Below are 15,926 nucleotides of genomic sequence, written 5' to 3'. Positions count from 1 at the left end.
TGAAACGACCGCCTCGTGATCCGTTCAACGACAAACTCGTGAACGAAAGGTTTTTATCGGTTTCTATTTTGAATTTTGCCCACTGCCCTTGGAACCATCCCACTACCGGCTTCTAACTCTAACTCAGGAATGGTGGTGCGCGCAGTAGTGCCAACCGCAAGAAATGAACGATTAACACGATTTTGCTCCGAACTGCGCTCAAACAAGAAGGCTGTGCATGCACACTAACGATCTGCCGCAGTGCGGCGAAAGTTGCAAGCTGGTTGCATAGATTAAGGGTTCTACTAACCTGCCGGGTGTACAAATCGCTGAAATGCTCGCTAACTTAGCCTGTAAGGGGATGCCCGCGCGACGATGCAACACGAACATACAAACACAGCAAATTTGGGTTACACTCACTGAACACATCTCTACACATACAAGCCGATCCCTCCCTTTTTGCACCACATCAGTGGTGGAAACAATCCGCATCAAGTTTTGCACTTATTCTCTTTTGTTTACCAACTTGAAAAAAAAAACAATAAATATTCGTTTTTAGTTCCGTTAATCACCACACCGCGTCGCCCTGTCACCCTGCCACGTTCATCAAAAATCAGCTTGCTTGGATCCGTCGGATCCAGGAAACCTGCGCAGTTCAATCTGTGTTTTAGATGATCGCTCACATTCGAACGCTTTGTTATTGTTTCACTGTTTTTTTCCTATATCTAGATTGAATTTTTGAGGCTTTGTTTACTATCGATGTGAAAACATACACTGAAAAAAGAATCGTGCTTACTTTTGCACAGCACCTGTCACCGAACCGATTTTCTCCGTCTCCTTACCCGAAAAAAAAACCGAAACAGAAGAAAAATTTGGCGCCTACTTCGATTGAATTGAAAAAAAAACAAGAAAAAAAACAAACTAAAAAACTACTACACACCACTACTACTCCCTTCACACATACAGGTCCCTGCCATTTCGCTAGCCTATGAGGAAGCCGAGTCCGATATCATGAAACGTCAGCCCCGTAATCCGTTCACTGATAAATTGGTCAACGAAAGGTAAAAACCAAGAAGCCCCCCACCACCACCACAACCACCAGCACTGTGAAAAAAAAACAGTATTTAACAAAATTAAAAACAAGTGGAAATGGTCTTTCTCTAAAAACAAAACAAAAAACAAATGAAAACAAACAAATTCTGTTGCGAGTATTCGTTCCGTCTGAGTTGGGTTCCGTTGGTTAACAAGTTTCTGTTTTTGTTTTTTTTTTATTTACTGTAGAGCAAAATTGTTTTGTACAAAAATTGGCCTGTTTGCTTTGGTGGTGAATAAGTGCGGAGTGGTGAGATTCCGTTTTGGGGGGGCGGCAACTGTCCGGTTGCCGTGTTTGTTTGAAGCTAAAAGCGGAATCTCGCCGTGACCGCGTTGGAAAAAAAAACTTGTATTCGATTGGGCTGTCTTTGGTTTCCTTGTTAAAGTTGTTTAATCGGTATCTATAATCTAAACAATTGGCGCTAAGGTTTACACTTTATCTCTCTATCATTCCCATTGTGTTTCTATCAGTTTTCATTTCTTTTCTGACTATCTATTTCATTAGAACTCCTAGATTTTTAGTCGGTGTGTGTGGATCCTTCTTTCATTACCCACGTTTGATCATGCAGTACTAGCTTAAGCGGTGCTCGATCACAGATGGCGTTCTCAGGAAGCTCAACGCCATCTGTGATCTGGTTGAACGCACGTGTCTTTTCCTATCTCGGAGGTTATTGACCTCTCGCCCTTGATGTTGTTTGTGTGTGTGTACTTTTTCTGGTGAAAGTCGTCCCCTCTTTTTAAGTTCAATTTTGAGTCTTGATTGCATTCATCTGTACCCTTTTCCTCGCTCGCTCATCTGTCATATGTGTGAAAACAAGAAAACTACTTTTAACGTGTCTGTTATTGACATCCACCTCTTGATTGTTTGACAATCAAAACAAACCATGAAGGTAAGTCCCAAACAATCGCCATCTGTCATCTTCGCCTGATTTCTTCTGTCTCTCTTCAGTTCTTCTTCAATCACCATTCTTCTGAAGTGCACCTTCATCGAGAATCTTGATCCCCCATCTATATCCTCCAAAACAAATCATTCCTTCTCCCTAAATGACACTTACAAATGTGGCACAAAACACAAAAATGGTACGATCGATATCAAATAACGAAACACAAACACACTCTAAATAAAACTAACCCAAAGTCGAAACTAAATAAAACTCGTTTGTTTATAACCACTTGGTTGAGTGACAACATAGATAAACCTAATGTTTATTTTGCTTTTGTGAGGTTAGAATAGTCTTTACTCTTGTTTACACATGTGTATTTCTTATTCTGAACGCGGCACTTCCGCCCAGGTGAATGCTAGAATAGATACCGAACTGCAGCAACTTTTCTCCTCATTTAGAGCAAGTCGATGAAACAATTTCTCTGAAAGCGAATAGCGCGTGAATGCTCCTATCTTCCGGTTCACCATCACCACCTCTCTAGTACCTCACTCTCAGTACTCAATGTGTATTCGAAAAAACAACCTGCCGAAATTCTATTAGCGCACGCTGTAATGAAGTATAGACATTTCCCTATCGAATTATCGGAGTCATAGCAAGCTGGACAGAACTATCTCAATCTCTTCTCTCACTCCATTTGCCTCTCTGTCGTTGCGGTTGCCCCTGGCAATCGGACGACCAGAGAATAAACAAAACCGTACTGCTGTAGTAGATTATGTGCATTTGGAACGACAACCGTTTACTACTATTTCTTTCTTTCTTTCTCGATATGTTTCTTATTACATTGAATTTTTCGGTACGTCTACCTACTACTGTACTCGTGTCATCACTCGCTTCACCGACTGTCAACCAACAATCTACTACCACCTTACAAACCAAAAAACAACAACAACAACCGATCTACTACAACCAAACCATCAAAATAAACAAACGTCATTACCAACTACTGTCGCGCTGCGTTGACCTACTTCACTACTGCCACCGCCGATCGTCGCTGCCTTCGATCGCCGCTGTGTGTATGTGTGCGCGCGCCTCCAACCACGCCGACGATGACGCCGACACTCTCTCGCTCGCTCTCACTCACACCCGCAAAACAGGTACCGGCCATTTCGCTGGCCTACGAAGCCGCCGAGAGCGACATTATGAAGCGCCGCCCGAGAGATCCGTACCGTGACAATCTGGTCAACCGCAGGTCAGGACCACCACCTTTACCAAGCAAAAAAAAAAACAAAGACAAACCATGTCAAATCCGCTCTGTTAAACCACATGTCAAGTCTTTTGTTTACCAACTTTGTTGACAAGTCGCAATGTTCTTCTTCTGTTCCGTTAGTTCGTCCTCTTTTCCGTTACGTTTGGTTTGTTTTTACAGACACAGACACGAAAAAAAAATTGCTGTATCTATTGTTCTCTCGCTCTCTCTCTATATCTCTCCAGCTGTTGAAGCAAAATTCGATGGTGTTTGGTTTTTGTCCGTTTTTGATTGGCGTATTTTTCTTTTTCTAAATGTCGTTTTTCAGTTCTTCGTAATTGGTTTCTTTTTGTGACACGTCTCGAAAATGAAGCAAAGATTTCCTGATTCAGGTGCCGGTATCGAAGCAGGCAGAGAGCAGATTGCCGGTTTACACGGCCTACTCGTCTCATAATCTAGTACTTCCTTCACGATTGTCAAAAATTTCCGATTTGAACGACGCTCCACGAAGTGGCAACACGTTTCCAGATATTCCAGCCATACTAGATCTTCGGAATTCGTCGCGCGCAGTACTAGATTATAGCATCCGTCTCTTGTTCCTACATCTATGTCTATCCCTCTATCTCTCTCTATCTGTCTTTCAATATCAATTGGTGTTGATTTCGTTTCGATTTTCTGTCCGAAATTTAGAACAGCTTGAGAGTTCAATATGTGATTTCAATTGGTTTTCCCTGATTCAGTTTGTTATCACCTAGCTTCGGAACTTAGTTCCTTAGATGTTTGAATGAGAAACCTAGTGTGTAGAGTTATGACATGTGTCATGTTACCTTATTTAGATTGTTTACCGACACAAAAACAGACTACTTTTAAAATTTTCAGTTCATTCGCTTTAGATGTTTTGAGTTTCGATTTTTTGTTAGAAACCAATAGTTTTATGATGTGTAGATCAGTGTAAGTTCGTTCCAGTTTCTACTTGACCCTTTAGCTGTTACAGAATAGTCATTTTTGGTGAGCACAAACCTCACAGAACCGTTAAAGTATCGACCCACTTAGTGTGATTGCTTAAATGTTGTTTTACTAGAATATACACAACCATAATGCCAAACAATAATAAAACCCACAGAGAAACAACGTACTACAAACCTCCCCCCATACAAATACGACGAATTCCTGACAAAACAAACAGCCCGATTCTATCACAATATCTGAATGTTGTTGTCCCAGTTGCGGTAAACAAAAAAACCATACATCGATCCGACCACGTAAACAAAATCAAACTCATCCGCTTTCCAGCGTGCTTCTCGCTATCCAAACGTCGTCCCTTCCCCGGTAAAAACTCGCCTCAATCCCAGACCATCTGTCACTTCAAGCCATTGTTTAGTTCTTCCCCAAAAACGTCATCCTATTCGCATTCATTCTCCCACACCCCGTCCACGCTGACGGCTTTGACGTTTCTCGAAACGTCAAACCCGCCGCGCCGTGTAGCCCAGCCACTTTGGCATAATTTGTCCAACTGTCAGAAAAGTGAGTATGCCCCGCTGTCAAAACCAAAAAAAAAAAAACAAAGAGTGCTATTTCTTTTATACCTCGCTCTCTCTCTCTCTCTCTCTCTTTCGCACATTCCGTTTCGATTCCGATTCCGGTTCTTTCTATTCCTCAGCCTTCTTTGATTCGCAATCAGTTTCAACCATTTGTTTACCTTTCTCCGTTTTCTCTTCAAATGCTTGCTCGCCTTAGCCATTTTCCATAGTCTCTCGTACCATCTATCCGACCGGTTTCATCGATCCGACTAGTAAACCATCAAACGGAGAGAATGTCTCCGATAATGCTGCATGCCAATATAACTGCTTGCTCTCCATTACACTACATCCACTACTTATATACTCTTAATCGTTAGCTAGGACAACGTAAACAAATACTTTTGCATGTTTTTCTTTAGATGTAATTGTAACATACTTGTGTGCTTAACTTATTCTAACGCAAACGCTTGGGAAGTTGTCAAACCTGACAGTGGCGAACGCTTCCCAAGCGTTCGCTTCGAACGCTGTATCCAATTAACTGCTTCTAATTTAGATTTAAGTTAGTATTTACGTGCTTATGTTTGGTCCGTCCTATTAAAAAAAAACTTACTAACTTACCTATTAGTGTCAAAACTAAAACAAAAACAGTCCGAACAAGTTGACAGGTGTCATTTAAATTAAAAACAAAGCGTTGAAGTACTAGATCGCTGTCAGCTTGTTCTCGACGAGCTCCCGTGATAGACCTTCCGCTAGATGATAAATATTTCGGCTGGAAACGAATCCGGACACAAATTTGCTCACATGATCTTTTCTTCGCCCCCCCCGCCACCACCACCACCCATAAAACAGACTTATCTCGATGGCCTACGGACAGATCGGTATGATCCAGGCCGCCGCCGGTTTCTTCGTGTACTTCGTCATCATGGCCGAGAATGGGTTCCTGCCGCTGCACCTGTTCGGTCTCCGCAAGGGCTGGGACTCGAAGGCCGTCAACGATCTGACCGACTCGTACGGACAGGAATGGGTGAGTAGCTAGATGTAGAATACTATTTTTTAGGTTGCAGTATATGGTACAATAATGAAGGGTATGAAAACCAGAACATGAGAGGTCTAATACAATGTTAAGTACTCAGACTCGTAATCCTACGTCAAGATTCTTCCTCTCAGGATTCTGCGAAGAATCCTCTCAGAATTCTGCGGAGAATCCTCTCAGGATTCTGCGGAGAATCCTCTCCAGATTCTGTGGAGAATCCTCACCGGATTCTGTGGAGAATCCTCACCGGCTTTTTTGGAGAGTCCTCACCGGATTCTGTGGAGAATCCTCACCGGATTCTGTGGAGAATCCTCACCGGATTCTGTGGAGAATCCTCACCGGATTCTGTGGAGAATCCTCACAGGATTCTGTGGAGAATCCTCACCGGATTCTGTGGAGAATCCTCACCGGATTCTGTGGAGAATCCTCACCGGATTCTGTGGAGAATCCTCACCGGATTCTGTGGAGAATTCTCACCGGATTCTGTGGAGAATCCTCACCGGATTCTGTGGAGAATCCTCACCGGATTCTGTGGAGAATCCTCACCGGATTCTGTGGAGAATCCTCACCGGATTCTGTGGAGAATCCTCACCGGATTCTGTGGAGAATCCTCACCGGATTCTGTGGAGAATCCTCACCGGATTCTGTGGAGAATCCTCACCGGATTCTGTGGAGAATCCTCACCGGATTCTGTGGAGAATCCTCACCGGATTCTGTGGAGAATCCTCACCGGATTCTGTGGAGAATCCTCACCGGATTCTGTGGAGAATCCTCACCGGATTCTGTGGAGAATCCTCACCGGATTCTGTGGAGAATCCTCACCGGATTCTGTGAAGAATCCTCACCGGATTCTGTGGAGAATCCTCACCGGATTCTGTGGAGAATCCTCATCGGATTCTGTGGAGAATCCTCATCGGATTCTGTGGAGAATCCTCATCGGATTCTGTGGAGAATCCTCATCGGATTCTGTGGAGAATCCTCACCGGATTCTGTGGAGAATCCTCACCGGATTCTGTGGAGAATCCTCACATGATTCTGTGGAGAATCCTCACAGGATTATGTGGAGAATCCTCTCGGGATTCTGTGGAAAATCCTCTCAGGATTCTGTGGAGAATCCTCTCGGGATTCTGTGGAAAATCCTCTCGGGATTCTGTGGAGAATCCTATCGAGAGTCTGTGGAGAATCCTCTCGGGATTCTGTGGAGAATCCTCTCGGGATTCTGTGGAGAATCCTCTCGGGATTCTGTGGAGAATCCTCTCGGGATTCTGTGGAGAATCCTCTCGGGATTCTGTGGAGAATCCTCTCGGGATTCTGTGGAGAATCCTCTCGGGATTCTGTGGAGAATCCTCTCGGGATTCTGTGGAGAATCCTCTCGGGATTCTGTGGAGAATCCTCTCGGGATTCTGTGGAGAATCCTCTCGGGATTCTGTGGAGAATCCTCTCGGGATTCTGTGGAGAATCCTCTCGGGATTCTGTGGAAAATCCTCTCGGGATTCTGTGGAGAATTCTCTCGGGATTCTGTGGAGAATCCTCTCGGGATTCTGTGGAGAATCCTCTCGGGATTCTGTGGAGAATCCTCTCGGGATTCTGTGGAGAATCCTCTCGGGATTCTGTGGAGAATCCTCTCGGGATTCTGTGGAGAATCCTCTCGGGATTCTGTGGAGAATCCTCTCGGGATTCTGTGGAGAATCCTCTCGGGATTCTGTGGAGAATCCTCTCGGGATTCTGTGGAGAATCCTCTCGGGATTCTGTGGAGAATCCTCTCGGGATTCTGTGGAGAATCCTCTCGGGATTCTGTGGAGAATCCTCTCGGGATTCTGTGGAGAATCCTCTCGGGATTCTGTGGAGAATCCTCTCGGGATTCTGTGCAGAATCCTCTCGGGATTCTGTGGAGAATCCTCTCGGGATTCTGTGGAGAATCCTCTCGGGATTCTGTGGAGAATCCTCTCGGGATTCTGTGGAGAATCCTCTCGGGATTCTGTGGAGAATCCTCTCGGGATTCTGTGGAGAATCCTCTCGGGATTCTGTGGAGAATCCTCTCGGGATTCTGTGGAGAATCCTCTCGGGATTCTGTGGAGAATCCTCTCGGGATTCTGTGGAGAATCCTCTCGGGATACTGTGGAGAATCCTATCGGGATTCTGTGGAGAATCCTCTTGGGATTCTGTGGAGAATCCTCTCGGGATTCTGTGGAGAATCCTCTCGGGATTCTGTGGAGAATCCTCTCGGGATTCTGTGGAGAATCCTCTCGGGATTCTGTGGAGAATCCTCTCGGGATTCTGTGGAGAATCCTCTCGGGATTCTGTGGAGAATCCTCTCGGGATTCTGTGGAGAATTCTCTCGGGATTCTGTGGAGAATTCTCTCGGGATTCTGTGGAGAATCCTCTCGGGATTCTGTGGAGAATCCTCTCGGGATTCTGTGGAGAATCCTCTCGGGATTCTGTGGAGAATCCTCTCGGGATTCTGTGGAGAATCCTCTCGGGATTCTGTGGAGAATCCTCTCGGGATTCTTTGGAGAATCCTCTCGGGATTCTTTGGAGAATCCTCTCGGGATTCTGTAGAGAATCCTCTCGGGATTCTGTGGAGAATCCTCTCGGGATTCTGTGGAGAATCCTCTCGGGATTCTGTGGAGAATCCTCTCGGGATTCTGTGGAGAATCCTCTCGGGATTCTGTGGAGAATCCTCTCGGGATTCTGTGGAGAATCCTCTCGGGATTCTGTGGAGAATCCTCTCGGGATTCTGTGGAGAATCCTCTCGGGATTCTGTGGAGAATCCTCTCGGGATTCTGTGGAGAATCCTCTCGGGATTCTGTGGAGAATCCTCTCGGGATTCTGTGGAGAATCCTCTCGGGATTCTGTGGAGAATCCTCTCGGGATTCTGTGGAGAATCCTCTCGGGATTCTGTGGAGAATCCTCTCGGGATTCTGTGGAGAATCCTCTCGGGATTCTGTGGAGAATCCTCTCGGGATTCTGTGGAGAATCCTCACGGGATTCTGTGGAGAATCCTCGGGATTCTGTGGAGAATCCTCTCGGGATTCTGTGGAGAATCCTCTCGGGATTCTGTGGAGAATCCTCTCGGGATTCTGTGGAGAATTGTCTCAGGATTCTGTGGAGAATCCTCTTGAGATTCTGTGGAGAATCCTCTCAGAATTCTGTGGAGAATCCTCTCAGAATTCTGTGGAGAATCCTCTCTGGATTCTGTGAAGAATCCTCTCAGGATTCTGTGGAGAATCCTCTTAGGATTCTGTGGAGAATCCTCTCAGGATTCTGTGGAGAATCCTCTCAGAATTCTGTGGAGATTCCTCTCAGAATTTTGTGGAGAATCCTCTCAGGATTCTGTGGAGAATCCTCTCAGAATTCTATGGAGAATCCTCTCAGAATTCTGTGGAGAATCCTCTCAGAATTTTGTGGAGAATCCTCTCAGGATTCTGTGGAGAATCCTCTCAGAATTCTGTGGAAAATCCTCTCAGGATTCTGTGGAGAATCCTCTTAGGATTCTGTGGAGAATCCTCTCAGAATTTTGTGGAGAATCCCCCTCAGGATTCTGTGGAGAATCCTCTCAGGATTCTGTGGAGAATCCTCTCAGAATTCTGTGGAGAATCCTCTCAGGATTCTGTGGAGAATTCTCTCAGGATTCTGTGGAGAAGCCTTTCAGGATTCTGTGGAAAATCCTCTCAGGATTCTGTGGAGAATCCTCTCAGGATTCTGTGGAGAATCCTTCCAGGATTCTGTGGAGAATTGTCTCAGGATTCCGTGGAGAATCCTCCGCGGAGAATCCTCACAGGATTCTGTGGAGAATCCTCACAGGATTCTGTGGAGAATCCTCTCAGGATTCTGTGGAGAATCCTCTCAGGATTCTGTGGAGAATCCTCTCAGGATTCTGTGGAGAATCCTCTCAGGATTCTGTGGAGAATCCTCTCAGGATTCTGTGGAGAATCCTCTCAGGATTCTGTGGAGAATCCTCTCAGGATTCTGTGGAGAATCCTCTCAGGATTCTGTGGAGAATCCTCTCAGGATTCTGTGGAGAATCCTCTCAGGATTCTGTGGAGAATCCTCTCAGGATTCTGTGGAGAATCCTCTCAGGATTCTGTGGAGAATCCTCTCAGGATTCTGTGGAGAATCCTCTCAGGATTCTGTGGAGAATCCTCTCAGGATTCTGTGGAGAATCCTCTCAGGATTCTGTGGAGAATCCTCTCAGGATTCTGTGGAGAATCCTCTCAGGATTCTGTGGAGAATCCTCTCAAGATTCTGTGCTGTAGAGAATCCTGCCAGGTTTCTGTGGAGAATCCTCTCAGGATTCTGTGGAGAATCCTCTCAGGATTCTGTGGAGAATCCTCACAGCATTCCGTGGAGAATCCTCTCAGGATTCTGTGGAGAATCCTTTCTGGATTCTGTGGAGAATTCTCTCACGATTCTTTGGAGTATCCTCTCAGGATTCTGTGGAGAACCCTCTCAGGATTCTGTGGAGAACCCTCTTTGGATTCTGTGCAGGATGCACTCTAAATTTTGTGTAGAATCCTCTTAGGATTCTGTGGAAAATCCTCCCAGAATTCTGTGGAGAATCCTCTGTGGAGAATCCTCTCAGGATTCTGTGGAGAATCTTTTCAGGATTCTGTGGAGAATCTTCTCAGGATTCTGTGGAGAATCCTCTCAGGATTCTGTGGAGAATCCTCACAGGATTCTGTGGAGAATCCTCTCAGGATTCCATGGAGAATCCTCTCAGGATTCCGTGGAGAATCCTTTCAGGATTCCGTGGAGAATCTTCTCAGGATTCCTTGAAGAATCCTTTCAGGATTCCGTGGAAAATCCTCTCAGGATTCCGTGGAGAATCCTTTCAAGATTCCGTGGAGAGAATCCTTTCAGGATTCTGTGCAGAATCCTCTCAGGATTCTGTACAGAATCCTCTCAGGACTCTGTGAAGAATCCTCACAGGATTGTGTGGAGAATCCTCACAGGATTGTGTGGAGAATTCTCTCAGTTTTCTGTAGAGAATGCTCTTAGAATCCAGTGGAGAATTCTCTCAGTTTCTATGGAGAAACCTCTCAGGTTTCTGTGGAGAATCTTCTCATAATTCTGTGGAGAATTTTCTCAGGTTTCTGTGGAGAATCTTCTCAGGATTCTGTGGAGAATCTTCTCAGGATTTTGTGGAGAATCCTCTCAGGATTCTGTGGAGAATTCTCAGGATTCTGTGGAGAATCCTCTCAGGATTCTGTGGAGAATCCTCTCAGGATTCTGTGGAGAATCCTCTTAGGATTCTGTGGAGAATCCTCTCAGGATTCTGTGGAGAATCCTCTCAGGATTCTGTGGAGAATCCTCTCAGGATTCTGTGGAGAATCCTCTCAGGATTCTGTGGAGAATCCTCTCAGGATTCTGTGGAGAATCCTCTCAGGATTCTGTGGAGAATCCTCTCAGGATTCTGTGGAGAATCCTCTCAGGATTCTGTGGAGAATCCTCTCAGGATTCTGTGGAGAATCCTCTCAGGATTCTGTGGAGAATCCTCTCAGGATTCTGTGGAGAATCCTCTCAGGATTCTGTGGAGAATCCTCTCAGGATTCTGTGGAGAATCCTCTCAGGATTCTGTGGAGAATCCTCTCAGGATTCTGTGGAGAATCTTCTCAGGATTCTGTGGAGAATCTTCTCAGGATTCTGTGGAGAATCCTCTCAGGATGCTGTGGAGAATCCTCACAGGATTCTGTGGAGAATCCTCTCAGGATTCCGTGGAGAATCCTCTCAGGATTCCGTGGAGAATCCTTTCAGGATTCCGTGGAGAATCTTCTCAGGATTCCGTGAAGAATCCTTTCAGGATTCCGTGGAAAATCCTCTCAGGATTCCTTGGAGAATCCTTTCAAGATTCCGTGGAGAGAATCCTTTCAGGATTCTGTGCAGAATCCTCTCAGGATTCTGTACAGAATCCTCTCAGGACTCTGTGAAGAATCCTCACAGGATTGTGTGGAGAATCCTCACAGGATTGTGTGGAGAATTCTCTCAGTATTCTGTAGAGAATGCTCTTAGAATCCAGTGGAGAATTCTCTCAGTTTCTATGGAGAAACCTCTCAGGATTCTGTGGAGAATCTTCTCATAATTCTGTGGAGAATCTTCTCAGGTTTCTGTGGAGAATCTTCTCAGGATTCTGTGGAGAATCTTCTCAGGATTTTGTGGAGAATCCTCTCAGGATTCTGTGGAGAATTCTCAGGATTCTGTGCAGAATCCTCTCGGGATTCTGTGGAGAATCCTCTCAGGATTCTGTGGAGAATCCTCTTAGGATTCTGTGGAGAATCCTCTCAGGATTCTGTGGAGAATCCTCTCAGGATTCTGTGGAGAATCCTCTCAGGATTCTGTGGAGAATCCTCTCAGGATTCTGTGGAGAATCCTCTCAGGATTCTGTGGAGAATCCTCTCAGGATTCTGTGGAGAATCCTCTCAGGATTCTGTGGAGAATCCTCTCAGGATTCTGTGGAGAATCCTCTCAGGATTCTGTGGAGAATCCTCTCAGGATTCTGTGGAGAATCCTCTCAGGATTCTGTGGAGAATCCTCTCAGGATTCTGTGGAGAATCCTCTCAGGATTCTGTGGAGAATCCTCTCAGGATTCTGTGGAGAATCCTCTATGGATTCTGTGGAGAATCCTCTATGGATTCTGTGGAGAATCCTCTCAGGATTCTGTGGAGAATCCTCTCAGGATTCTGTGGAGAATCCTCTCAGGATTCTGTGGAGAATCCTCTCAGGATTCTGTGGAGAATCCTTTCAATATTCTGTGGAGAATCCTCTCAGGATTCTGTGGAGAATCCTCTCAGGATTCTGTGGAGAATCCTCTCAGGATTCTGTGGAGAATCCTCTCAGGATTCTGTGGAGAATCCTCTCAGGATTCTGTGGAGAATCCTCTCAGGATTCTGTGGAGAATCCTCTCAGGATTCTGTGGAGAATCCTCTCAGGATTCTGTGGAGAATCCTTTCAATATTCTGTGGAGAATCCTCTCAGGATTCTGTGGAGAATCCTCTCAGGATTCTGTGGAGAATCCTCTCAGGATTCTGTGGAGAATCCTCTCAGGATTCTGTGGAGAATCCTCTCAGGATTCTGTGGAGAATCCTCTCAGGATTCTGTGGAGAATCCTCTCAGGATTCTGTGGAGAATCCTCTCAGGATTCTGTGGAGAATCCTCTCAGGATTCTGTGGAGAATCCTCTCAGGATTCTGTGGAGAATCCTCTCAGGATTCTGTGGAGAATCCTCTCAGGATTCTGTGGAGAATCCTCACAGGATTCTGTGGAGAATCCTCACAGGATTCTGTGGAGAATCCTCACAGGATTCTGTGGAGAATCCTCACAGGATTCTGTGGAGAATCCTCACAGGATTCTGTGGAGAATCCTCACAGGATTCTGTGGAGAATCCTCACCGGAATGTGTGGAGAATCCTCACAGGATTCTGTGGAGAATCCTCACAGGATTCTGTGGAGAATCCTCACAGGATTCTGTGGAGAATCCTCACAGGATTCTGTGGAGAATCCTCACAGGATTCTGTGGAGAATCCTCACAGGATTCTGTGGAGAATCCTCTCAGGATTCTGTGGAGAATCCTCACAGGATTCTGTGGAGAATCCTCACAGGATTCTGTGGAGAATCCTCACAGGATTCTGTGGAGAATCCTCACAGGATTCTGTGGAGAATTCTCACAGATTTCTGTGGAGAATCCTCACAGGATTCTGTGGAAACTCCTCTCAGGATTCCGTGGAGACTCCTCTCAGGATTCTGTGGAGACTCTTTTCAGGATTCTGTGGAGACTCCTCTCAGGATTCTGTGGGGACTCCTCTCAGGATTCTGTGGAGAATCATCTCAGGATTCTTTGGAGAATCCTCTCAGGATTCTGTGGAGACTCTTCTCAGGATTAAAAGATAAAATAAAGCTCAAATTCTGGTTTTCGTTCGCCTCAAATTCCACATTCTTCCAATACATTCTCTAACCGTTTTTTTTACGATTTACCTCCACCAGACCTACCGCGACCGCAAGACCCTGGAGTTCACCTGCCACACCGCGTTCTTCGTCTCGATCGTCGTCGTCCAGTGGGCTGATTTGATCATCTGCAAGACCCGCCGTAACTCGATTTTCCACCAGGGCATGAGAAACTGGGCGCTCAACTTCGGTCTCGTGTTCGAGACGATACTGGCTGCGATCCTCTCGTACACGCCCGGCATGGACAAGGGCCTGCGCATGTTCCCACTCAAGTGAGTATCTCGGACCGCCCACCCGAAGAGGTCAGTGTTGCCAGATTTTAATGTTCTTTATCTCTCTCTCTTCCACGCAGATTCGTTTGGTGGCTGCCAGCCTTGCCGTTCAGCTTGTCCATCTTCGTGTACGACGAAATCCGTCGTTTCTACTTGAGACGCAACCCAGGCGGCTGGTTAGAGCAAGAAACGTACTATTAGGTCAACAAATTTATATTTAAAAAGATTAATTAAAAAGAAGAAGGAAAAACTGAAAAAACTGGAGATAAAAAAGAACCGTAAAAAATAACAAAAAATGAGCATAAAAAAGTAATTATATTTTTTTAATTATTAAATTTATATAAAGTTATAAATTATGATTTCCATACACACACAGACACACGAAAAAAGATGATGAAGAAGAAGATGAAACACACACACAGACACACGAAGATGAAAATACTAGCGGAAAAAATCGTGAAGAAGATAAGAAGCAGTATCTCCCGTCCTCATCGAACTCAATTCCCCCTTGTGCACATTAACATTCACACACACAACCGACATGTCTCCCCTCGTTCGCATCTATATGATTATCTCACGCACACACACACACACGCCGACACTCGTTCCGCCACGCGCGTATGGATGTTGCCATGGAAACCTTTTGTGTTGTGAAGCAAATGGAGAAGAGAGGGTCACAAGCGCCGCGTCAGCAGCAGCAGCCTACTACAACTGAGAATCAGCGTCGCCGCGATCGACTCCGGTTGAACCAACACATTCGCACCCAGCCCACCACCCGTCGTCGTCGTACTCACACACACACAACTCACATGATCACACACATACACACACAAGTTCACTCACATACGCCAGTTGCGCATTTTCGGAGCAGCTAATCGTTATTGAAGAAAAATCGCGCGTTCGTGTTAGTTTTTAGCCACACAGGCAGAGACTCTATAGCAGCCTAAAAAGCCGAAACGGGAAGAGCGAGAGAGGACATTTTACACTGAATTTGTGAAATATGATTAATAAACAAAAAAGTAACAAGCGAAACACAAACAAAGTAATCTAATCCGTGTGCGCCTACCTTCACGCAGTCTCACACATACATGCAGCCATTGTGTACTCTATTTCGCATGCCATCTCACGTACACACGAAGCCCGAAAGATAGAGATATTTTGTCGTGTGAGTGTTCGTGTCTCGTTCGCCATAATGATGTTCAAATAAAACACACACACGTAAACACATACACACACATACATGCAGACAGACAGACACAGATAGATCTTCTCTCGTGCGCTCGGCAATGCACTCGGAAAAAAAGAACCCCGCCCCGCTCTCCCTTCCACCTGTCTCTGTCTCTGTCTCTACTCGCTATACTACTCGTCCCGTTTCACACTCCTCTCATCACTTTCTCTAGCCCGCCGCGCTTCCCCGCCTGCCTCCCGAATCCCGCCCAGTCGTCTCTTCCGAGCAGACGCTCCCGTTTCCCACACGCCCCTTTCCCCCTCTCTATCTTTCATCATTCTCTTATTATTAATAAATTAAAAATACAAAATGAAATCAACTCGTTGTTAGTTACAAAGAAAAGCTAATTTAAAAAATTTAAAAATAATGAAGAAACTCTAGAAGTAGTGAGAAGAATCAACAAAGAACTAAAATTTAGTAGAAGCAAACTAAGAAGAAAAAAAAACAAGGATAAGCGCAAGGAAAAATTGTTAACGAAAGTGAAGTGAATATATTAGAAGAGAATAAAAGTTGTTTTAAAGATTGTTTTTATTCCTTCTCTCGTGTTGATGTTCGTTCCTTTTCCCTTCTCCTCTCTCACTCTGTCCCGTTTTCTTCGGTTTCTTCCACTCTCGCCTCAGTTCCATCCTTCCCCCTCTCTCTCTTCATTTGTTTTTGTTTCCGAATCCGTTTTTTGGTTCCACTGTTTTGCCTTTTTTCTCCTCTCCTTGTTTTCTCGTTTTTTCGTTTCCACATT

The 15,926-nt window shown here is 45.3% G+C and overlaps 1 protein-coding gene across 2 annotated transcripts; it reads left to right on the top strand.

Annotated features, from left to right (window-relative positions):
- Positions 1 to 945: 945 nt before the first annotated feature.
- Positions 946 to 15,721, top strand: LOC134283925 (sodium/potassium-transporting ATPase subunit alpha-like; the record flags this gene model as incomplete). Of its 2 annotated transcripts, XR_009996581.1 has the most annotated exon segments (5): positions 946 to 1,040; positions 5,571 to 5,745; positions 13,730 to 13,962; positions 14,043 to 14,271; positions 14,339 to 15,721. XR_009996581.1 is itself a non-coding variant. In XM_062847094.1 (4 exon segments), coding segments are annotated over 4 exon segments (624 nt in total), but the record flags the coding sequence as incomplete, so codon positions are not given.
- Positions 15,722 to 15,926: the final 205 nt, after the last annotated feature.

The sequence above is a fragment of the Aedes albopictus genome, chromosome 1, assembly GCF_035046485.1.
Source record: "Aedes albopictus strain Foshan chromosome 1, AalbF5, whole genome shotgun sequence".
NCBI lineage: Eukaryota > Metazoa > Arthropoda > Insecta > Diptera > Culicidae > Aedes > Aedes albopictus.
Note: the sequence above shows the minus strand (reverse complement) of the source record. Positions and strands in the feature narration are given on the sequence as shown.